This window comes from Anolis carolinensis, chromosome 1, assembly GCF_035594765.1.
Source record: "Anolis carolinensis isolate JA03-04 chromosome 1, rAnoCar3.1.pri, whole genome shotgun sequence".
NCBI lineage: Eukaryota > Metazoa > Chordata > Lepidosauria > Squamata > Dactyloidae > Anolis > Anolis carolinensis.
In genome coordinates this window covers 312198263-312224387 of record NC_085841.1, presented here as the reverse complement: position 1 = coordinate 312224387, position 26125 = coordinate 312198263, and the positions used below count along the sequence as shown (strand labels likewise).

At 41.4% G+C, this 26125-nt stretch overlaps 1 protein-coding gene across 3 annotated transcripts in view; it reads left to right on the top strand.

Moving 5' to 3' along the window:
• The first annotated feature begins 319 nt into the window (after positions 1–319).
• The window catches only part of mapkbp1 (mitogen-activated protein kinase binding protein 1), a 141726-nt gene continuing 115920 nt past the window's right edge, over positions 320–26125 (top strand). For 2 of the 3 annotated variants that reach the window (XM_008104288.3, XM_062968149.1), the window contains exons 1-2: positions 322–760; positions 4799–5177. In XM_008104288.3, the coding sequence (XP_008102495.2) occupies positions 5061–5177 (117 nt within the window). In that variant the 5' untranslated portion in view covers positions 322–760; positions 4799–5060. Of the gene's footprint in view, positions 761–4798; positions 5178–26125 lie in introns of all 3 variants that reach the window. The other variant, XM_062968150.1, reaches the window with a different exon arrangement.

Genomic DNA, 26125 nt, shown 5'->3' with positions numbered 1-26125 from the left:
CCTCAGGTCCTTTCCTTTCCCCCCCTCAGCGCTTAAGGAAATGGCCTGAGGCTGTTAGGAATGGTGGGCGTTGAAGTCCAAAATACCTGAAGGGAAGGCCCAATTTTGCTCAGGCCTGGTGTAGAGGCAGCAGTCGAAGGGTGGTGGTGGTGGTGGTCCTGAGCTTTGCTTTCTCTCCATCGGCCAGGAAAAAAACCGCATTCTTCCTTCGAGGGGGACCTTGAAGCGCCCACCCTTCCTCTCGATGCAGATTCTTCCTCTGCGTAGATTTGCCGCTCTTTCCCCCTCCCTTGGTTTCGCGATTTGGTCCGCCTCGGCCACCGTAGCCGCGTCGGACTCCGGCTGGCTGGGAGCTGTCAGGGTGAATCCCGGAGCCAGACGCCGAGAGACAACGGGAGGGGAAGCACGCAGCGGGCAGAGCGGAAGGCAAGAAGGAAGGGAGCCCCGAGCTGAGGAGGGTTTGCCGAGCCTGGAAGGAAAGAAGGCGGAGGAAGGGCGGGAGTATGGACCCGCTTTCCGCCCTCCCTCAGCATTTTTTAAATCCCTGACAGACAGACGGACTCCCGAGCTACTCCGTGTGGCGTGAAGGCTTCTCTCGCTGCACCGCCTCCCTCCTTTCCCCTCTCTCTGAAGGAGCTCGCGATTGGGAATCCCTTTGAGAGGCGAAAGGTCGGGCTGCATGGATGGACACCAAGGAGGGGCAAACCTCTCTTCCCTCGTCTCTCTCCCGCCCTTAAAGCCAGGCTGCCTCTTCGCCCAGGTAACAAAGGTTTGGGCTTCATGGCTTTCTGTCCCTTTAAATCAGGCCTGGGCAAACTTCGGCCCTCCAGGTGTTTGGGACTCCAACTCCCACCATTCCTAACAGCCGGTAGGCCTGATTTAAATGGATAGCCATAGATAAAAATAAAATAAGAAAATGTGCCTTCCTTTTGACGCTCTAAATTATATATGTGTGTGTGTATAGGGACAGAAATAAGGCATAGAGTGTGTGTGTGTGTATAACGCCTTCTTTCTGTCTATATATATATATATCCCTTCTGTTCCTTTGAACATGTGTATGTGTGTGTGTGTTGTTGAAGGCTTTCATGACCAGAATCACTGGGTTGCTGTGAGTTTTCCGAGCTCTATGGCCATGTTCCAGAAGCATTCTCTCCTGACATTTCACCCACATCTATGGCAGGCATCCTCAGAGGTTGTGAGGTCTGATGGAAACTAGGCAAGTGGGGTTCATGTATCTGTGGAATGTTCAATGCGGGAGAAAGAACTCTGGTCTGTTTGAGGCAAGTGTGAATGTTGCAATTGGCCAGCTTGATTAGCATTGAATAGCCTTGCAGCTTCAAAGCTTGGCTGCTTCCTGCCTGGGGGAATCCTTTGTTGGGAGTTGATTATCTAGTCCTGAGATATATCTATCTGCATCTGTATCTATATCCCTGTGTGTAACAGGCATGGGCAAACTTTGGCCCTCCAGATGTTTTGGACTTCAACTCCCATAATTCCCAACAGTCTGTTAAGAATTGTGGAAAGCCAAAACACCTTGAGGGCCGAAGTTTGCCCATGTCTGGTGTATAATATGCCTTTTTCTGTCCCTATATATGCCTTTTTTCTGTTACTTTTAATTTCATTCTAACTTGGTGTTCTTTTGTCCACATATATATATATATATAGTATATACACATATACACTATGCCTTCTTTCTGTCCCTTTATCCTTCATATGGGGCCTCCGGTGGCGCAGTGTGTTAAAGCTCTGAGCTGCTGAACCTGCGGACCAAAAGGTCGTAGGTTCGAATCCGGTGAGCGGAATGAACGCCCGCTGTTAGCCCCAGCTTCTGCCAACCTAGCAGTTTGAATACATGCAAATGTGAGTAGATCAATAGGTACCACTCCGGCGGGAAGGTAACGGCGCTCCATGCAGTCATGCCGGTCACATGACCTTGGAGGTGTCTACAACCCCGAGAGACACGACTGGACTTAATGTCAGGAGAAACCATTACTCTACCTTTCATATATATACAGTAGAGTCTCACTTATCCAACACTCGCTTATCCAACGTTCTGGATTATCCAACACATTTTTGTAGTCAATGTTTTCGATATATCGTCATATTTTGGTGCTAAATTCGTAAATACAGTAATTACTACATAGCATTACTGCGTATTGAACTACTTTTTCTGTCAAATTTGTTGTATAACATGATGTTTTGGTGCTTAATTTGTAAAATCATAAACTAATTTGATGTTTCATAGGCTTTTCCTTAATGCCTCCTTATTATCCAACATATTCGCTTATCCAACGTTCTGCCGGCCAGTTTATGTTGGATAAGTGAGACTCTACTGTATATATATCCCTTTAAGATTCTCATATATATATGTGTGTGTGTGTGTATTTCTTTCTATCCCTAGCCTTCTTTCTGTCCCTTTAAATTAAAACACACAAGGACAAAAAGAAGGCAAGCTCTCTCTCTCACACACACACATATATATGTTTTTCTGGAGGCTCTTCAGCTTCTTTCTCCTCGTGCTTGAGGTTGGTTTATTCTACCTCTGTGCTGCTGAATGCTGACTCGCAAGTCGTCAAAGGCACTGTGAATTTCTTCCAAGAAATTTGGAAGGTACTTGCTGAGCTTTTCTACCTTTGCTGAGCTTTGTCACCAAAAAGAGTAAGCATGGTGATTTCCCCCTCCATCAAGAAGGGATAAGGGTAGGTGGGGGTGTGTATGCGCGCAAAAGGTGTATATACTCTGAAGGTTGAAATAGAAAACCTGCATGGAAATGCTGCTGTCTTCATCTGGCTGCCAGACTTTGCTTGTAGTGCTGGCTTCTGTTTTCTGTAATTGCCAGTTTAAAGACTGCAGCAAGATATGCATGCATCGTTGTTTCATGCTGTACTGCAGAATTATAGCAGTTTGATATGACTTTTAACTGCCATGGCTCAGTGCAATATAATTCTGGGATTTGTAGTTTGCTATACTACAACTAATAGGGCAGACTCTCAGTTGACTTAGGTGATCCCTCGTAGTTTGACGATGATGGTCCTCCATTTCTTGGAAGATGCCTGTGCGTGATTTTTTTTTAATGTGTGGAGGTCGGTGCACGGCCGGTCAACACACAGTCTTCACAGATTGAGGTCCCAGCAGTGGTGTGATTAACACAACGAGAGTGGCTTCTCAATCTGTTGCAGCCTTCTTCCGCCTTCACAGCCGTTGTAACATGTACCATGTTATCCTCCGCCTGCTCCCCCGTTGAGGTCTTGGATTGTTCTTGGTCTGGATCCTCCCCTGTGGCCACTCCTGGGAGTGTGTGACTCCTGTGGTTGTGCCTTCAGGTTCATTGGAACACGCAAGCCCCCTCACCATGCATCCATGCGTATTGATAAGTGCTGAATAAATGTAGTTTCTGGTTGCTTGAGAGTTACTGTTAAAAATAGGACTGATTCTATACATCATGCCATACCATAAACTTCATATTGATTTGATATTGATATTGAAATACAGTAACAAAAGCAAATAAAGACAAATGAAGGTAAACGTAATGTAACAATTTTATTTTATTATAAAAACAGTTTTATAAATGCATTATTATTTCTTTGATTTTTTTTTGCCCGTTGCTTGAAAGTTCCAATTGCTTGAGTTATGGTTAATTGAGAGTCTACTGTAATAATAAATTTTCATAGAATCATGGAGATGAAAGAGACCACACCGACCATCTTCTAGTCCAACCCCATTCTGTCATGCAGGAACACAAGTCAATACATAGGAACATAAGACCATTAAGACCATATAGATCAGTGGTTCTCAATCTGTGGGTCCCCAGATGTTTTGGGCTTCAACTCCCAGAATTCCTAACAGCTGGTAAACTGTTGTAGGCCAAGACACCTGGGGATCCATAGGTTGAGAACCACTTATATAGATGGATAAAAACATAAGACCATTACCACATATTAAAGGTATTAAAAGACATAGATGTAAGATTAAAACACATTAAAATAATTCATACTAATAAAATGCTAATTTAAAATGAACGGTTTAAAATTGACTGGGCAAGCCTGTCAGAAGAGATAGGTATTTAATTGTGTTTTAAATTCTGACAACTCTCTTAGCTGTTGAATCTCTTCTGGCAGATCATTCCCTTTTAGGGTGGTTGATGTAAAGATCCTCCAGGGGTGATCAGTCATGTTCTCAGTGGTTGAAATAAATGTTCTCCACAGGATCTGAGTCTACGTGGTGGATTGTACAAAAGAAGGCAATCCTTTAAGTAACCTGGACCCAAACTATATAGGACTTTAAAGGTCATAACCAATGCTTTGCACTTTGCTTGGAAAGTAATTGGTGCTATGGCACTAGGGGTCTCCAATAGAGAAAGCTATGTACGCTATCTCACAAAAAAGCAAATCCCAGAATTGCGCAGTGGCAGTCAAAGTGGTGTTAAACTCTCACAATTCTGCACTATGGTTACATCCAGCTTGTCTTGTAGGAACAAGGGTAATCTCTTGAACTTTGGTCTGAATTCTGCTGTGGTACTATTTTGTATCAACTAATCTCTTTTATGTTATTTCCCATGCCAAGTGCTAAGGTTCGATTCGGACTTATAAGGGCTGAGATCAGGGTTTGAATTTCAAATCCTAACTTTCACAGTCCCTTGGCTGTAAATCCTCCTCTTTCTTTAAATGGAGGATCATTCCCACAAACCCTGGTGAAATTCCATGGCCTTTTATGTATGGTGCCTGTGGTAGTTCTTTAGCTTAAGAGGTATTTGAAGATGTATTATTGGCTTATGTTGGTCTTTTCTCTTTTCCCGAAGGTCTTTATTGATCTGGGCCTTTTGAATGGACAGAGGAAGAATCTGGAATTGTAACAATTGAATGCTGTAAAACAACTGTGCCCTGAAGCAAGAGCCCTAGAATGAAGTGAAAAGGGAGTGACTGAAATCAGGATTTGTGAGAGAGAAACGTGAAACACCAAGGCTAGCCACTTCAACTTCACTTGTGTGTTTGCTGCTCACTCCAGTGACACAGGGAGTGGATAGTGTTTGAGAGAGGCAGTGCTCTCTCCTCACAGAGATTATGATGTCGGTGGAAACATCAACGATTACAAGCAGGATAAAGAACCTACTTCGATCTCCCTCTATCAAACTGCGCAGGAGCAAGCCGGGGAACAAGCGGGAAGACATCAGTTCAAAAGTAAGTTCTCAAGTGCTCAAGTTTCTTTTTTGTAACTCACAAAAAAACCTTCATTTTTACCCAATGAACTTTCATACTATGCTATTAGGGCTATGATTCTACACTCCCATGGTTCCATCTTATAGGGTTTTGGGATTGATTGTTTAGAAAGGGAGCACCAGACTTCTAAGCCCAGAGATCTCCTCCTAGTCCCTCACTAAAATACAGATTCAAAGATTGTATAGGATGCAGCTAGGACAGTCAAAGTGGAATCAAGTGCTATACAGCTATCCCTCCACATTTGCTTGGGTTAGGAGCACAAGAACCCTATTTAAGTGGGGAACATGGAACCAAAAACACTATTTTTTATCCTGAGAGAACATCTCTTTAGATCCTCCAGTGCAATTCTGTGGTTAACTTCTGGTAGAATCATTCTATAGAAACTAAAAATGCCTTGAGAAGTTCTCTCTAAGAATATGACTGTAGTTAGTTTACACTGGAGGTTGGCCATAAAGGCATCCTGGAGAACCTAGAAATTCCTAGAGAAACCGTACTAATCAAATCTGCAACTGTGGAGGGCCAACTGTAAGTGTGTCAAGGGAAATAACTGTTAAGTTGGGGGTGGGAATTGTGTGGCTTTCTTTATATTGAACTGTTTTTCCCAGCATTCCTCACTGTTGGTTGAGAATTGCAGCCTAAGAAGATCAGGAGGACTTTTATTCTCATCCATGGCTTAGGTTTTTGTTTACTTTGGGAGGCATGACATGAATGCTGTTGCCTTCAGAACATTGATAGCAGCGGTTGAAAATGTGTGTAATAATAATAATAATAATAATAATAATAATAATAATAATAATAATAATAACTTTATTTTTATACCCCACCCCATCTCCCCGAAGGGACTCGGGGTGGCTTACATGGGGCCTTGCCCGACACAACAATATAATAACAACAGCAAGACAATAAAACAAATATCCCAACAATAAAATATCAGTATCAATAAAACAGTCATAAAAATCCACATACAGCATAAAATGTTAAAAACAGGAGACTAATACACGGATCTGGGCAAAGTGCAGAATATTTCAAAATGGGGAAAGGTAGTTTCACAGCTAAAATGGTCAATAAAGTGCAATGTAATATGGCAAAGCATCAACGATGGAGCTGTTGTTGAATGGGCAGATAAATCAAACCTACAACGATTAATCATCGAAGGCCTTTTGGAAGATCCAGGTTTTTAGGCTCTTCCGGAAGGAGAGGAGGGTAGGGGCCTGCCTGATCTCCTTGGGGAGCGAGTTCCAAAGCCGGGGAGCCACGACGGAGAAGGCCCTCTCTCTCATCCCCACCAACTGCGACTGCGAGGGTGGTGGAAGCGAGAGAAGGGCCTCCCCCGACGAGCGAAGAGAACGTGCGGGTTCATAGGGGGAGATGCGGTCTCTAAGGTAGGTGGGTCCCAAACCGTTTAGGGCTTTGTAGGTGATAACCTGAACCTTGAATTGGGCCCGGAAAATAGATGGCAGCCAGTGGAGCTCCTTAAACAGGCCTTGAACGCGCCCTGTAATTCGCTCCAGTTAGAAGCCTGGCTGCCGAGCGTTGTACTAATTGTAATTTCCGGGCCGTCTTCAAAGGCAGCCCCACGTAGAGCGCATTGCAATAATCCAGTCTAGAGGTAACTAAGGCATGGACCACCATGGTCAGATCAGACTTCTCGAGGTATGATCGCAGCTGGCGCACAAGTTTTAATTGTGCAAAGGCCATCCCGGCCACGGCCGACACCTGGGCCTCAAGAGTCAGCCCCGAATCCAGGAGGATCCCCAAGCTGCGGATTTGCGCCTTCAGGGGGAGTGCGACCCCGTCAAGCACAGGCTGCCACCCAATACCCCGATCAGACGTACGACTGACCTGGAGGACCTCTGTCTTATCAGGATTAAGTCTCAGCTTATTCGCCCTCATCCAGGCCAGCACAGCGGCCAGGCACTGGTCCAGAATCCAAGGGGCTTCCTTGGATTTTGGTGGAAAAGAGTAGTAGAGTTGGGTGTCATCTGCATAGAGATGGCACCGTACTCCAAAACTCCGGATGACCTCTCCCAGCGGTTTCATGTAGATGTTAAAAAGCATGGGGGACAGAATAGAACCTTGTGGGACCCCACAGGTCAATAGCCAGGGGTCCGAGCAGGTGTCCCCCAGCTTCACCAACTGGGAATGGCCCTCCAGAAAGGACTGGAGCCACTGCAATGCAGTATCCCCAAGGCCCATCCCAGAGAGCCGTCCCAGAAGGATACCATAACCTTGCTTGAAAGAAAATGCTATTGCTTGTTTGAGCATGTGTAAAGAAGTGGTGTTCTCAGTTCCCAGAATTTCTGACCATTGGACAAGCTGGCTTGGGCATCAGGGAACTTGACTACGGTGGTCCACGCCTTAGTTACCTCTAGACTGGACTATTGCAATGCGCTCTACGTGGGGCTGCCTTTGAAGACGGCCCGGAAATTGCAATTAGTTCAGCGCTCGGCAGCCAGGCTTCTAACAGGAGCAAACTACAGGGCGCGTTCTACGCCTCTGTTTAAAGAGCTCCACTGGCTGCCGTTTGTTTTCCGGGCCCAATTCAAGATGCAGGTTATCACCTACAAAGCCCTAAACGGTTTGGGACCCACCTACCTTAGAGACCGCATCTCCCCCTATGAACCTGCACGATCTCTTCGCTCTTCGGGGGAGGCCCTCCTCTCGCTCCCACCACCTTCGCAGTTGCGGCTGGTGGGGACGAGAGAGAGGGCCTTCTCCGCTGTGGCCCCCCGCCTCTGGAACTCACTCCCGAGGGAGATTAGACAGGCCCCCACCCTCCTTGCCTTTCGAAAAAGCCTTAAAACCTGGCTTTTCCAGAGGGCCTTCGACGACTAATTTTTGGGGGTTGATTTGTCTGCCCATTTAATTTAATTAGAGAGTGTTCTGCCATGATTATTGATACCTTGCTGAGTACTTCTGCCACGAAGCTACAGAAGCCCTCTATTTCGGCCTAGAACTGTTTTATCTCCTTGTTTTTAACATGTGATGTATGTATTGATTGTATGACTGCTTTTCATGTTTGATTTTACAATGTGTAATCTGTTTTTATTATTGTTGTGAGCCGCCCCAAGTCCCCTCGGGGAGATGGGGCGGGATATAAGAATAAATTTATTATTATTATTATTATTATTATTATTATTATTATTATTATTATTATTATTATTATATCCCAAACACCAGGATGAACAAAGATTGGACTCCACTGGTCTAAAGCAGTGGTGGGGACTGTATTCCTATAGATTAAGCTATTTGGTTCACTACTGCTTCCAACCTCCCTCACCATTGTTCAAGCTAGTTTTTGCTGCAGCTGGGAATTAGAACCTACCAATATCTAGAGGGCCAGAGTTTGCCCAGATTTGCAGTAAAAGCTGATTTTTCAAGTTGTATCTTCCAGAAAGTACTTCAGAGAATGATTGGTACATTATTTTTTTTTTCAGTCAGTAGAAGTGAAGATATTGAGTGAAACTCCTCACTTGTTTTCAACAACAACAACAATAATAAATTTGTATTTATTACCTGTCTCTCCTGATGGCTTGAGGCAAGTTACAACGAATTCGAAAACAAATGAACATAAAAATACAATAAATTACTAAATGTCATAGGTAAACACACACAGACACACACACGAAAACTTATACCAAACACAAACACATCCTGTGAATCCCCAGATGTTTTGTCCTTCAACTCCCAGAAATCCTAACAGCTGGTAAACTGGCTGGGATTTCTGGGAGTTGTACATCAAAACACCTGGGGACCCACAGGTTGAAAACCACTGGGTTAGATCCTATAGAAATCCAGTGATAAGTCAGGCTACTTTCCTTTCCTAGGCATTTCTCATGCCTTTTGGATTACCTCTTAAGAATAGTGTGTGATAACCTCCTGCTTTTCAAGTGAATAGATACAGCCTTTGTTATTAAAATTGTGTTCATATGGCTAAATCAGGTCAATTAGCAGGATAAAAAGTATCAAGGATCTAAGACTGTGTTAAGTTAGTTCATCCTTTTGATATTGTTATCATAGTTGCATGCATTTTGTCCTGATTTTTAATGGACATTTCCCCCCCTCTTTGGCATTTTCCTGAGTTTGCTGTCGTCAGTTTAATGCTTGACAAAAAACATCCATGAGTGTGTTTTTCTTAGCAGGATAAATGTGTTTAATTTGGGTAGTCAATTAAAGAGAGCAACCGGCTTTGCCATACTTTGTGGTGATTAGAGTAGGGAGTTAGGAATTCAAATTCCTGGGTATAGTGCTACTGTCTAATTGCATTCCAATGGCAAAACACATACATACAGAAGTGCCTCTGTTCCGGCATCTATAAAATCAACGTAATTGAACGTAATTGCAAGCTATGATTAGTAACGTGCCTTGTGCTGTGTGAGAAGACTAACATGTAATACAAGATATGGCCTGTATTTAAATAGTTTTTTTTGTGGTCATACACATACTTACTCAGAAGAGAAAAGCCCATTGGATGGAATGGGACTTATTTATGAATGAGAGTGATGTGCCTGTAGCTCTAAAGCCCTGCAAGAAGTTCACTTCCTACAAATGGAAGGGTAGAGTTTTTATATTTCAGGTGCCACTTTATGTTCATGTTGGAATCATTGTAGCACACTTCTCCTTGCTTGCAAAAAGGCCACTGACCAGGAAAATTATAATTAAGGTTGCATACCCCAAGATGGTAAAAGTTAATAGTAAGGAAGAACATGAAAGCTAGCATAAGCTTGTATCACTGTGATTTTGCTGATCCTACTGGAAAGGGAAAGAAACCACCCTTCATCTTCCCCATGCTGAGTTAATTGAGCGCAAACTACTCTTGCACTTTGAACTCAGTTTGCACCAATGAAAGGAGAAAGAACTGGGTTGTTTTAAAGTCCCTGCCAAACTGGGACAGTAACAGTATATGGAATGGTACATTATGTATTAAAGAATGACCATAATGGAAGAGTTGTGGGCTTTCCGGTACAATATAAAAGAACACCTGTTTACAGTAGAATCATCTAGAGAAGAAATGGAGTTCCTCAAGTGAATTACAGGCAAAAAGATAGGTTGCATTTTATTTCCAGACCTTTTGTTAGCAGCTTTGTATGTGTGTGGCTTAGTCATTTTGGCATCTGGATTTGTATCTACTGTGGTAAGGTGTGTAACTATAATTATATTTGATGTCATTGATGTAGAAGACAGTTCTTTAGGCCCTCTTCCTGGCACAAATGGTTTATGCTTCATGAGAGGTTCATTTTCGGGAATCTATGTTCTGTAGAGGTTAAAAGTAGTCAACTTCAGCTTAGGTATTCTAGAGCTTCTGAAGCATCAACAGGATTCACATAATTGATTCCTGTTTTGGAAAGTAAGGAGGATATGCATTCAATAAATAAAATACTACTTCATGAAGCATGCATGTTTCTAATGTATTATGTAAAATCCCTAAGTGGAAAATAAAATATCTTGTGTTGCCCTTCAATTTGATGTCTGTTTTGTTCTCTTCCAGATTGATCTGAGGAAGTGTGAGTTTTCACAGTATAGCTTGTTGGGTTTTGTGAGTTTTAAAAATTCTGTTCTGTGGGTAGGGAGCCTGTTTTATTGAGGTATTTGAAGTGCAAAATGTCGCCTTAATTAAAAAAAATTGAATTGCAATGCAAAAGTAGAAACAAAGAGAAGTTGGGGAAGAGTACTTTATTGTTTGAGATTTCTCAGAATGAAAAAACTCATTTGAGGGAGGGGGGAATCAAGTGTTACACCTGATATTGGCAATTATTCAGAAAGAGTGCTGTGAAGTTGACTGAACACACACACAACAGTTACTTTGATTGCAGGACCCCTCTGACCAGGGGCAATTCAACCATTAGGCAAAGTATGCGGTCTCTGAAGGCGCCATCCTCTGGGGGGTGCCATTGAGGCACCTCCGCCCAGGCATGGCCTTTCTGCCTCCGTGGCCGCGGCCTGGCCTCCATTGCAGCCGGGCCACCATGGCAGTTAAAAGTGACGCCGAGGTGCCTTCACTTTAAAGTAGAGGTGTAGAGTCACTTCATTCAAGTGCTTCCCAAGCTTCGGTGATGACCCAGGTGTTTTGGACTCCAGTTCCCAACAACCCCGAGCATCAGCCAAAGCAGTGAGGCTGTTGGGAGTTGAAGTGTCCTCCCTGGGGGCGTGGCCTGAGGAGGAGGCCACTCAATTTCGGGCGTGGCGGTCGCAGCTTGCTCCCAGCGCTGGCGAGGAATGGAGAGCGGCGGCATGGAAAGCGGGGGCCAGGGCGATGGGATTTTATAGCATTGAGTCATGGCAGTTAAAAGTGCTGCCAAGTTGCATTTGTTTACTTTACAGCAGGCATAGGCAAACTTCTGCCCTCTGGTTGTTTTGGACTTCAACTCCCACAATTCCTAACAGCGAGGGGTAACCATGAAAACTATTTGCTCAACTATCTATGGTGACATGGGGCAAACTTCGGCCCTCCAGGTGTTTGGACTGTAACTCCCACAATTCCTAACAGCCTACCGGCTGTTAGGAATTGTGAGAGTTGGAGTCTAAAACACCCGGAGGGCCGAAGTTTGCCTCATGCCTGATCTAAGGCAAACAATTGGCATAATAAAGCATACTGGGTTCAAGTTAACTATCAAAGAAAGTGGGATGATGGTCATATGGGGAGTCAAGGCTCTTCTGGACTCTTGGACCAGTTCTTAAACATGCTTCGTGTATTCCAAGTAGACTGAAACATACTTGTGGATTTTCTGCCTTGATATTCTGGATTATATGGCTGTGTGGAAGGACCCTCAGGGGTCTTCCACACAGCCATATAACCCAGAATATGAAGGCAGAATAACCCACAATATCTGCTTTGAACAGGGTTGTCTGAGTCCACACTGCCCTATATCCCAGTTAAGTGTTTGGTGCTAAATTTGCAAATATAGTAATTCCTACATAACATGACCATGTATTGAACTGTTTTTTCTGTTGATTTGTTGTAAAACATGATGTTTTGGTGCTTAATTTGTAAAATCATAATGTAATTTGATGTTTAATAGGCTTTCCCTTAATCCCTCCTTATTATCCAACAATTTCGCATATCCAACACTTTTATTTTTCAGTGATTGGTTTTGGAGGGCGGGGCGCCAAAATTCTATTCGCTTACACTTGAAAATTACCTAGGACTGGCCCTGCCTCTGACTAAAGATAGTGGAGCAATTAATCCTGGGTTATCCTTTCATATTTTGCAGTTGTCTGCAAGACAGTAGCCAGAACTGTACTGGGGACTTTATTGCACAGAGATGACAAACCAGCACAGTGACAGTCCCTATTGCATGACATTATGTAGTATGCATTATTAGTCTGCCTCCTCCCTATTGAATGTTTCTTCATATCTTCCTCTATTCCTCACAAAACAGTAAGCAACTGCTAGAATTGATGGGGTCCCTATTTTTGTTGACCATAAAGTGGCTGTCTGATTCCCCTGCCCCCTACTGTGAGTGGCTTCTAGCGTGACAGGCGGAAAAGGAATCCTCATGTAAATCCAGTTCATGCCAAAAACTGGTTAGTCTCATAGAATCATAGTATTGGAAGAGACTGCAAGGGCCATCTAGCCCAATCCCCTTCTGTCATGCAAGAACACACAATCAAAGCACCCCGGCAGATGACCATCCGACCTCTTCTTAAAAACCTCCAGAGAAGGAGACTCCACCACATTAATAAGGCAGCATATTCCATTGCTGAACAGCTCTTACCACCAGGAAGTTCAAAAATATTGTGCAAAAGGATTTGGGGATGTCAGGCAGACACTTCTTAATTGATAAGGTAATAGACTCCCTTCATCCCCATAGGCTGATGACTGGTAAGAAGGGTTTGGGGGACTTTTACAGTGAATATGTAGTAGTTATAAATGTGTTACTGAAGATTACGCCTTCATAACTGCCCAACAGGGTTCTGGCCATGTATTCTATGCTTTTAAATACACAAGGCTTTGATTTCTTTTAGGGAGAAGCATTAAATATAGCAACCCCTTTCTGTAGTGCAGTCCAGGCTAAGGTACTACTGTCGAATAGAGAGGTGTTTCCAGTTGTAATGTTTTATGAAGGACCATTTCAAAAAATATTTCTTAATTCGCTGCCGTGTCTTCTGTAATGCTAACCCTCTGGATGCTGCCAGCCGTGAAAGCTGTTTGAAAAGTAGGTTAGCCAGGTCACAACCCAGAGCTTTAGCTTTAGCAGAACTGATTCAGCACTTTGAAGTCATTGGGGTTGTTTGCCTTCTTAGCAGTTAATTCCATGTGTACACTTAACGTATACTTGAGTAAAAATGCTGACAATTTAAAAAAAATTAGAGAAGGAAACAATTATGAAACCTTACGTACACTTCAAAAATATACATGAGTAAAATGCAGTCAAACATGCTTCAGTCAGTGTAAAAAGATACACATAATGCATGAATTAATATATGCAATATGCATACATTTCCATATTGAGGGGGAAAGCTCATCACAACATTCCACACATTTTGCAATCTAGTAAGTAAATTGACTAGGACAAACAAGGTGGTGGGACTTCATCAAGAAAACCACAGGACTAATTGATTTGCAAGCCCCAAGCCTTGTTGTTCATGCTTTTCTACATGCTCATGCCTGCTGCATGTAGAGAAATTTGCAACCTCTGCTTAGATCCAGAAAGGAATCTAAGGAATGATTAGTATAGTGTGGTGGTTTCAAAGCCAGAGTGTGACTTCAGGAAACCAGGGTTTAAAACTTCTCTTAGGCCCAGAAACCCACTGTGTGACCTTAGGTAAATCACACTCTTTGAGCCTGAAAGGCAGTGGCAAATCTCCTTTTAGTAAATCTTGACAAGAAAGCCCTAGATTAAGGTAACTATAAGCCACAGTTGACCAGGACACATATAACATATCAACCCAAATAACATATCCCCCAATCTGATTAAGCATAATATTCTTTAAAATATAACAATACATTGAAATCATGGAACTCTTTTCAACTTGGTAAAACAGAACTTTTGATCAAGTTGTGAATTGATTGGCTGCATCTTTATGTGGGGAAACTCATCACACAGGGTTAGACTAGCCTGAGACTATGCCTGTTCTTTTCCTGCCTGACGATGCCCTTCAGGCTTGGTCAATTTCAATTTACTCAGTTTTAGCATTGGTAACTGAGCAAGTGTGTGTGTGTTTTTCTCTCTTGGTGTCCAAGTGCTGTAGTTTGTTTAGAAAAGGGTGCTGGGTTGCTTCCTAATTAATGACTGAGGCTTTGGTGGCGAACTTCCCAGTCAGTGTGGTACCTTCTTTGTCTTCGAGAGCATTTTGGAAAGTGATCAAAGAAGCCTGTTTTCAAGACCGAGGAAGGCAGGGAAGGAAGATGAAGAGCTGCATTGTGTCCAGCTGGCTCCTATTCACAGTACTGGCTTGTAATCTTCAGAAAAGATTTGGACGTGTAGAAGAAGCTTGTACATCCGAAGTCAGTTCAAACAGGAAGAGGTTGGGAAAATTACTTTTTGGACTACATCTCTCAGAATCCTGTGCTGCCTGTGGGACCCCAGGAGCTATACAGTCAGCCCTCCACATTTCCTAGAGTTAGGGGCACACAATCCCCATGAAAGTGAAAAACCACAAATAAAGAAATTGCTATTGATTAGAGAAAACATATTTTAAGGAATTTCTGGTCTTCCAAAAAAACACAATAGTCAGAACCTCCACTGGAAGTTAACTATAGATTCGTATTGGAGAATCTAGAGATTCCAAGAAAGAACATTTAAAATCAAATGTGCAAATGTGGAAAGAGAACTGTAATTCAAAGTACAGTATGGCCCCCTTATCCAAAGATTTGATATCTATGGTTTCACTTATCCACATTTCAAAATCGCCCCCCCCCATGCTTGTGGGCCCCCTAAAGTCTTATAGTATGATTATATGGTATGCTAATATATGGTAAACCTAATAAAGACTGTTTGTCTGTAGCAGTCTATGCTATTTGAGGAAAACTCTGTTTTCCTTCTCCCTACAATTTATTAATGGGCTCTAAAATTTACTACTCTGTACCCAGAGATCCATCTCCTATATGAAGATTGCTGTCACCATACCCTAGCTGACAAGTTAATTCATAGATTAATGGTCTTTAGGATAGGGAGGGGAACTCTGTGGACCACAGGCAATTCTTGATGGGATGTAAGGCAATCCTGAATCTAATTTTAAAAGTGGCCATCAAGCTACCAATTTAAAAGTCTGCAAAAATTAGCTATTCTTTCCTGGGCAGATTACTGAGTAGTGGAGAAAGGAGAGAAGAGGAGCAGACACTGGTTAGGTGGTGAGGAAGTTGATCTGGAGACAGCCCTTCTCATTCCTAACTCTGCCCCCGTCATCAGCATGCCTCCTTTGGCAGATTATCCAAAAATGATGTGACTTTTCAAAAAACGTGTCCCTACTCCTGATCTAATGAAAGGAAGGAGAAAAGGGACCAGCTATTGGAAAGGGCAAACTTTTCATTTAGAGAAGGAAAAAAAAGATTTAGTGGGTCAAGGACCCAACTTTACTAAGAACCCCGAGGAAGATAATTCCGCAAAGATGCATAGAGTGCTTTGCAAAATGAAGAAGCGCAAAAGAGGTTCCCTTCATATTCACAGATTCTGTATCCACAGATTCAACCATCTATAGCTTGAAAATATTAAAAAAATATATTCCAAAAAGTAAACCTCATCTTTATCATGTTATATAAGAGATACCATTTTACTACACCATTGTATATAATAGGACTTGAGCATCCACGGGTTTTGGTATCCATGAGGGCCGTACAACCAAACCTCTATGGATAAAACGCCCACTGTACAGATACTGAGCATCTTCTTTGTTCAGTTCAAAAGCTATATTTGTTATGATTGAGCCTCGTGGCTCTGTTTCTGACAGGCGTGGGCGTAAGACTCCTCGAGAGTCGGATACTCTCGAGGAGCGAGAGAGAAAAAGACTGCGAGACATATTTGCAGCACCCTCTGACGAAGAGTCTTTCGAAGGGTTCACGGAGAGAATGGAGGAAGGGCTGGTTAGCTCAGAGGAGGATGAGATGGATTGGACTCGGGTAAGGGAGGAATTGGGGGCCACTGGCCATGATGGGGCAGAAGATGAATGGGGACCTTCAGGATTAGACCCATGGCGTAGCTGGAGGGATGGGACGGGATCCACAGCTGGAGATGCTGTTGGGCGTAGTCAGAGGTGTTCCAGCTCTGACGAGGAAAGTGATGAGGAAACGCCCGGGTTAAGGAGGGCAGCTGACAGTGATGAAGATTTGTAACTGGCATAAAATGGGGCTTGGGAGCAATTGCAAATTGCGTCGGGCAAGGTAATCTGGGCAAACGCTTGGGATTCGTGTGTGTGTGTGGGACGCTTCCCTGAAGACTTGTGTACTTTCCTGTGCTGAGACCTTGACCTTCCGTCGTCTTCCTGACGGACGCCATCTCCTGCTTTGAGAACTCGGACTGAACTGACCACGGCTTGTCTTCCCCCCTTCTTGGACTTGGAAAAACTACAAACGTCTGCTTCTGGCTTTGATCTACGGAACGGAACTGGTCTACTCTACTGCTAAAATCTCTGGCTGATTTGTTCGTGTTGGAATCCTGTCTGCTGTGTGTGTGGGAGCGACGCAAGTTACTCTAAACTCAGTGTTGGCAGCAGAGAGGAATCTGCTGCCAATTAGTTGCATTCCTTGTATCTTTTGTTCCTTGCCTTTCGTTTTGTTTATACCCAGGCTGAAGAAAGCAGTTTGTTTTTACCCGGATTAAACTCCGGTTTAATCCGGTTTATCTTTTGAACATTTACTTTTGTCCCTTTTTTGCTCCTAAAGGCAAAAATTGCCTGGCCCTTGTGTTTTACGGGCATTTTTGAGTTCTGTAATCTAATAAACTCTGTTACTTTGAATCTTGTGGCGTTCTGTCCTTGACAATATTTGTTGTCTTTTTGTGGAGCTCATCTCTTCAAGCTCTGTAGATGCAACTTTTGCCATATGGGCATTCAGAATATCGAATATAAAAATTTAAACGTGCATAGTTTTGTGAGGCGATGGTGCCACACTAGTAGCTCAACACTACAATCTTCCACATGGACCTAAAAAAAAGTCAAACAGTCCTAGTTTCTGTGTTATATGTAACAATGGTTTTTTGTTTTTGTTTTTTTGTAATTCTGCTTACATATTAGAAGTGTTGGAAGATAGCTGCTTACTTTAATGTTCAGATTTTTCTTTGGATTAAAACTGTGCTTTGTTCAAAGTGTCTGTGTTACCATGGAGGGAAGAAAACAATCAGGTTTGCAAGACCTTTATCCTGGCAAAGAGAGCGTTGATGTTCACTAATAGCTTGGATTCGTAGAGCATAAATAATGTACTCAAACTGGGTCATCTGCCACAAGATTGTTTGATACTGGATGGAGGTGGATGCATGCTTGGCTAATATGCTTGGATACTCTTCACACTTCAGCCTTATAATGTGCAGTGCTGGAGAGGTTCCTTACATGAGTGTTGCTTTGAGAAGCATGGCTGTAGCAACAATAACTGTGCCTATGATTCTTTCTCCTATGATGTACACCCTTACTTTGTTTACTGTTTCATTGCCTTCCCCACATAGTTATTTTTTAATTGCTTTGAATGGAATTTTAGTGACCAGCAATATATTTTAGGACAGTTTACCAAGCAGTAGCACTTTGACACTGTGTTGTAATGATCTATCATTTTGTCAATACATTTGGAAAGCTTTCTAACACAACCACTATTTCTTCATCATCTTTTCCTTTGAGCTGGGTTGGGATGCTTATAACTAAAAATTGGCGCATATCCCTCACTTTAAATGTCTGTTTTTCTGATATTAAAATAGATATTTGCTTCTGTTCCTTGTAGGCTTAGAGCAGGGGTCCCCAAACTTTTTATATAAGGGGCCAGTTCACGGCCCCGCAGACCGTTGGAGGGCCGGACTATAGTTTTACAAAAACTGTGAACAAATTCCTATGCACACTGCACATACCTTATTTTGAAGTAAACAAACAAAACGGGAACAAATACAGCCTCAATGTTAATAATAATAATCATCATATCATCACCATAATCATAATAAAAATAATAAAGAGGGTTGGAAGAGACCCCTTGGGCCATTTAATCCAACCCCCTTCTGCCTTTGTGCTCCAAAAGCACAAGCAAAGCACCCCTGACAAATGGCCTCCCAGCTTCAATATTATTATTATTAATAATAATACATCACACAGTCCTAAACGCTTGGGAAGTGTTCGACTTGTGATTTTGTGATATGAAATCTAGAATATATATCTTGTTTGCTGTGTTATACTGTGTCTTTGTGTCAACAACAGCAACAAAAACAATACATCACACAGTCCTAAATGCTTGGGAAGTGTTCGACTTGTGATTTTGTGAAATGAAATCCAGCAAATCTATCTTGTTTGCTGTGTTATACTGTGTCTTTGTGTCAATAATAATAATAATAATAATAATAATAATAATAATAATAATACATCACACAGTCCTAAACGTTTAGGAAGTGTTTGACTTGTGATTTTGTGAAATGAAATCCAGCATATCTATCTTGTTTGCTGTGTTATACTGTGTCTTTGTGTCAATAATAATAATAATAATAATAATAATAATAATAATAATAATTTATCCGCCACCGCGGGGGCCGGATAAATGGCTTTGATGAGCCGCATGTGGCCCCCGGGCCTTAGTTTGGGGACCCCTGGCTTAGAGTAATAGACTGGCTTGGCTCAATTTTCCTTTGTTGGCTACTCCCATAGAATTCTGGCTGTAAGTAGAAATGTACCCAGAAATGATAAAAACAGCATAAATCCTTTCCTATCCCAACAAATTATAAAGAAGGATTCTTATTTTATCCTTGATCAGGGAAGAGGCTTGGGCTCAATGGCAGAATCTGAGAACAATATAATTGTGATGATGGCAGAACCTTGGTAGCAATTAAATTCAACTCACAAGGAAATCTTTGAAATGTCTTTAACACTAGGTTATTACTATATAGCAGTTACGAATAAAAAAATGTGGGCAATTTTTCAGTTTCAATTCCAGAAACCCACTCCAGGCCTTCCAGTCCAAGCCAAGATTCCCTCCTGCTCAGGGCCTCTTGATGTTTTCATTGCTTGACCTTGGCTATGGAACTCTTGACATGGAGGGGTTTTGGTGTCTTGAAGACACCAGATATGGAACCATTACATTACTAGACACATTGGACAGAAACAAAGGGAAGAGTCCACTGTGGCAGCTGCTTCCATCGGTGGATTTTGAAGGGGGTTATCTCCCTTCCTCTGTGGAGTCCCCCTCCCCATATTCCCCAAAAACCTGCCTCAGAGGAATGGGAAACTCCATGCAGCTAGTTTGTGGTCACTGCCAAGTACTTCAGAGGGAGGAGATGGGAAGAAAGTTATGTCATGCAGGAGCTGTTGTGTTACTGCAACCTTATTGGATTTGAGACCTTATTGGATTTAGACCTTTAAGACCAACACTTAAAAATCTTTAAGTACATCAGAAGCAGGGAGGCTAGTTATACCCTCAGACAACAAAGAAGCTCAAGGTGTGCTAAAGGTGGATAAGGAAGGAAGCTGAAGAAAAGCTGGATAAAATCTTTTGTTTTTACTGTGGAAGATAGAAGGCTGTCTTGCCGATTTCATCAGCACGCAAAGTGAAACAAAGAGTCATGTTAAGAAAAAAGCTATATAAACCTTACTGAGAAATTAAGAATTAATACATTGTAGGGTCTGAAGAAGAATGCAGCTGAGGTTTCCTAAAGAAGGCAGGGTACTTAAGAATATCTCACATTATTTGACCTTAGAAGTTAAAAGTATCTCATAGGCTTCAGATAATAAGACCTTTCCCTCTGGATCAAATGCTTGTAGTTTGTCTTTCACATTGGTGGCTTCCTTTTTTCCCCTAAGGACATCAAGGTTAATATTAACATCTTAGTATTATGAACATGAAAGGAGTTGTAGCCAAAAAGGACACTGGAAACTGGCCTCTTTCAAAGAAGAATGGCATAGCAGATGGTATGTATTTTCTTAGTCCCTTTCTAAAAAAAATCTTCCTGACAGCAAAAAAGGAAGGATTTTAATGCCCATGAACAATTTTTTACAAAATAATGTTTACAAAATAATGCCTTTTATGAGAAATATAAGGCTGTTAATGAAAAATGTGGTAGGTAGTCATTCATCCGCATGTGCCTGTTAAGTGTTTATTGTGGTAGAGATTCCATCTTTCTATGCCACATAAATTTGTATCTATTTAATATGGGAACAGAGCTGTTGTAACATGCAAGAACAGAGCCAGATATGTAGCCATTACCAATCTCAATTTCGGAAGAACTGGATTGCATATGGTGTGATCTGATGCCACCCACATTTCAGAGATAATTAAAATGATAGGGCAAGAATTGTACATACAGGCATTTTCTTGCAGCAGATTTGAATGATGTTGCCTGAGATATCGCAATAAGCTGTCAGTATTGATTGATCATGCTGCCTTTACTCAATGACATTGTTAGTGGTGATCTTTTGAACCTCATTAATAATTTATCTAGATTTAGGTAATTTTAAATCATGGTGAATATCTGGATTTGATTTCAACTAAAGCAAAGATCTATATGAATTTAGATCTCATTGTCACTCGGACATTTGTCCTTGACTGAATTCACACATAAATATTATTTATAACCCTTCAATACAGGTATGATTGCTTCATTCTATTTCACCTTTATATTGGCTAGACTCACCTGCTTATTGTCTGAAATGCAGACAGTTCTCAAGACCTTTGTCTTTCTTAGTTTTAAAGTTATATGTATTATTATGAATTAAATATCACATGTAAATACAGGTCTTCACAATTTCCACCAACTGTGGACAGTGTCACATCCTATACATAAAATGGCAGTGATGTGAATGTGGATGCACGGAAGCATCTGAGTACACTTCACCACAGTTTAATTATATGGGATGCTATCATCTGCTTTTTGGATATCTGAATGGAGTCCTGGAATCAAACCCCTGCAGATCCCAATGGCCCACTTTAACTGCTTTTCATATAAGAATATAGAAAGAGATACATTTGTATCTTCCAGCAAATGGGAAAGATGAAAACTCAACATGCTTGTTGGAGCCTCAAAATATGCTTGTGTTCTATCAAGTCACATATGGTGAATCTTTACATTACATAGCCTTTTCTTAGGCAAAGAATACTTAGAGGTAGTTTTGCTAGTTCTTTCTTCTGAAATACAGCCTTCAGTGTCTGTCCCATCCAAGTACTAACCAAAGTCAACCCTGCTTAGCTTCCAAGATTAGATGGGATTTGATGCTTTTAGGGTATGTAGGCCCCTACAGAAGTATAGATAACACGGCCCAACAAAAATAAATTGGTGATTTCTTGGTTTTTAGGTCTGTTCCTGGGGTTTTATTTGGGTGCTGATTCAGCAAATTGTTTTGGATAGACTGCATCAACTTTCTTAGATATGGTTGTCATGGTTTTCTGTGGCCAGTGAGATAGCAACTGGTATATGCTATATGTTCTGTATCTCAAAAAATATAGGAGAAAACTGGTACAATTTTTGGAACCAGTAGGCCAAATATACCCAGAAACAGGTCTCACATTTGAGGCATTAAAATCCCTTTTTTTAAAGCATCCAGAACATCTAAGTGAGTATTAAGATGCTCAGTGGCCACAGTATGCTGGCTGTTTAATATAGAGAAAAACAGGTGAGTGATGGAACGGAGACTTGAGGAAAGGGGCATGGCTGGCTGGCTGGAACAATGGACAGGAACCTTCCATGCGGCAATATTTTTTCATCCTACGAGATCACAGACATAATATAAGAACATCCTTGGTGGTTAGTTAGACATGGTTGACTTGATGCATTACTGTAATGAAATTATACTGCAGTATAAAATTCTGGTGTAATGGCCACAAAGCCTTACAAGGATTTTATTAACCTGAGTAGTTCAGTTCATTAGTTTGTTAGATAGGTCGTGAGGGTATCTTGCTTTTCATTATTGTAGGTGATATCTCTATTGGTAATGGGTTTTTTGTTCTTTTTAAAAGCTTGTATATTTGGAAAACAGTTTTTTTTTCATTTTCTGCAATTTTAGAAGAGTCAAGGGACAAAGTTGCAGCACCATTGCACTTTAATCTGATACTACATAATGTCAGATCATATGTGTATCTTGTCTTTGCTGCTAGATTTGTTGATTTGGTAAGGACTGTTAAAGGAATGATAACTGAATGTATAGCCTATTCACCATGTTAAGAAAGGAAAGAGATGCTGTTTAACCCATTCGAACTGAAAACTGGAGAATTAGCTGCCTTTTTGAATTATGCTATCATGATCAGTGTATCAGATTTTGTTTGTTTAAATTATGTTAAATTACACAAAATAAATATGTATAGGAGATGACACTACATCTCAATTATGGAGAACATGTTTTGTGTGCATAAGATATTGAATTCAGTTTCAGTCATCTCCAGTTAGGATTGGGGAGTGCTCTTGTCTGAAACTACTAAAACTACTATCCTGTCTTTTATCATAGAATCTCAGGACAGTGTACAATATAAACAATTTAAAACATTTCCAGATTAAAAACATAAATAATTTGGACAAAGTAAAACACATTAAACATTAGCAACAGTTCAAACAACCTTAAAAGCAATGTTTAAAGCCACTTCAAAAACTATTGCAATGTAAAATGATGTACGTGTCGAGTTAGTTTCCAAAAGCCTTAATAAAGTCATGGTTTAGCTTGGCATTAGAAAGAAATTAGATTCAAGGAGAGGGCTTGATTTACTTTCAGACTACCATCACTATGGAACTCGTATTCAGAGTTTGACTTACTTGCAACTGGGGAAAAATGATCTTTTTAGGAATTTGCTAGGTCCTCTAGGTGACTCTATAGTATGTTTTCCCCAGAAATTTCTCAGTGGTAAACTGGGACCAGTAGCCAGCTAATTTACTGGTGTTTGATTTCAGATAACTATGGTCCAGTCAGGAATATATGCTCTGCAGATACAGGAATCTTACTGTGTTTGTCTCTTTGGCAAATGATAACATACCTAAAAGTTGCACATACTATGGCATGAATGATTCTGACTTTGGTATGTAATCCTTGCGCTTCAGGATCTTATCTAATTATGGCTGTCTTTCCAGAGTCTTAGCCTTCTTCTTGTTTCTTGTCTAGAGGCTACATATTTATTTATTACTAGCTTAGGAACTCGGCATTGCCCGGGTTATTTGAAAAAGTCAGTTTTTAATTGTACAAAATGCATAAGGTTGTGGATTAACTACAACTGACATCATGTCAGGTTAACCCCGAGAAACTCCATCAGGACTTAAAGTTTGTTATGTTAGGCAAGTTTGCTCTGGATGCATCATTGGTGAGGTTCAGTGTGCTCTCTGGTTGTAGGGTAAACTACAACTCACCAAGTTTGGTCCAATTCCATCTTTGGTGGAGTTTAGAGTGCTCATTGATTGCAGGTGAAATATAAATCCCGGTACCTACAACTCCAAAATGTCCAGGCTAATTCCCCTCAAAACACACCAGTATTCAAATTTGGGCATATTGGGTATGTATGCTAAGTTTGGACCAGATCCATCATTATTTGGGTTCATAGTGTGCTCTGAATGTAGGTGAAGTACAACTCCTATAAATCCTTCCAAAGACCTCCAGTATTTTTTGTGTTCATGGGGGTTCTGTGTGCCAAGTTAGTTCCTGGTCCATCGTTGGTGGAGTTTAGAGTGCTCTTAGGTTGCAGATGAACTATATATCCTGATACCCACAACTCCTATAAAATATGGTGAATTCTCCCCAAACCTCTCTAGTATGTTCAGTTGCTGATCAATTCCTGTTTGTTGTGAGCCATAGAAAAGAATAGGAAAGGGTTATGGGAGAGGCAGTGGGTGGAGTCATGCAAATTCCACACCAATGGAGAGAGTAAGAAACACTGGAATGTCTGATGGAGGAAAAACAGAAAATCTAGGATGAAATTGGCTCTGTATGAAAGCCTTCAAATGGGTGGTGGGCAGTATGGTGTTTGTGGAGGACATTGGCAGGACTCTTGTATATGTTTACAGTGCTCCCTATAACCTGTAATATCATTGGAGGGAGTGCTGTTAGTGTCTCCTGAGTAGTGGAAGCTATAGCTATTTGTGGAAGTAAAAGCTTGTCTGTGTAAGTGGATACCCCAGCCACTCACATACATACATATTTTCACTTTTATTGTGTACTAGCTTGGGGACCTGACGGTGCCTAGGTCATTTGAGAAAGGCATTGTTTGCCTGTGTTCCAAGTGTATTCTAGATCTAATGTCAGCTAGGTTCAGTTGGTGTGGGAGAACTGCAACTCCCATATGCAAGTCCCATCATTCATGGTCTATCCCCCTCCAAACAGCGCCAGGATGTAGAGTGGGTCATCGGGGCTCTGTGTGCCATGTTTGCTCTTGATCAGTCATTGATCCCAAATCCCATCACCCGTGGTCCATCCTCCCACAAATGACACGAGGACGTAAAGTGGGTCATGGGGGTTAAGTGTGCCAAGTTTGGGCCAGGTCCGTCATTTGTGGCAGTCACAGTGGCCTGTGAAAGTGGGAGCCAATCAGAAAGCTGCCACATACATACAGATTCACAAACATACCCAAAAACATACCTACATACAAACACTGGCTTTTATTATAGATATAGATATAGATATACCCCGTTTCCCCGAAAATAAGACAGTGTCTTATATTAATTTTTGCTCCCAAAGATGTGCTAGGTCATATTTTTAGGGGATGTCTTATTTTTCCATGAAAAAGAATTTACATTTATTGTTGAACAAAAAATTGAACATTTATTATATATTGTGCAGTGGTTGTCATCACAAACCAGCATAACCAGACAAACTGTGAATCCTATCAATAATTTCTTGTTACTACCATTATTTCCATATACAACAATCTATGGTACGTACATTTACCAATCCTACATGCTCTGGTGTTCTGTTCGGCAGGCATGCTTTCAAACAAAAACTTTGCTAGGTCTTATTTTCAGGGGAGGCCTTATATTTAGCAATTCAGCAAAACCTCTACTAGGTCTTACTTTCAGAGGAGGTCTTACTTTCGGGGAAACAGGGTAGATATAGATATAGATAGATTAAACTAAGATATAAGAAGATCTTTAACTGTTTCCATATCTGCATCATCTGCTTTTAATTTATTTTTGTGTTCTTACTATTCAACAACAACCCTCTTTTTGTACTTTCAGCCTTAACTTTTATTGGTAGTCATTCCAAGTATTTGCGATTTCCTGCCAGTAGCATGGTGTCATATGCATCTCTTAACATAAGATTAACACTTCTCAAACTTCATTTCCCAGATGTTGTCAGACCTCAAATCCCAGCCGCACCAGCCAACATGGCTAAAGGTCAAGGGTCCTAAGAATTGTAATCCTCCCTTTTCTAAGAGCGAAAACCGTAATGTTAAATAAACCAGCAGTATAGTATGAGGAAGCTTTCGGTGTTCCTGTAGAGATATCTTGCATTGACAAAAGTCACATTTATCAGAAGATTACAAAATTATCTGTGACAATTTCAAGTATTTATTCATTTTTTCATTCCTTTATTCTTGTAAGCAATTCCAAATGGCCCCAAGATAAGGCCTTCCCTAAGGCCCTGAACTACTTTTCTGCCAAGGTTCTGCCTTCCATCTCTTTCCAGCCCTGGAAAGCCGATAATCTCTTCCTGATTAATTGTTTTACTGTCTGTGTGGCATTTGGCTGGTGCATAAAGTCATTGGGAGGGTGAAGGAAAAGGCTGAAGGCAGCAGGGAGAGCTGTAGCGAGAACAGGGGAAAATGCTGCAACTTTGTTAAAGAGTCTGTGAATTTTATTCTGACCCTGCTTCCTAAATTCTCCAGT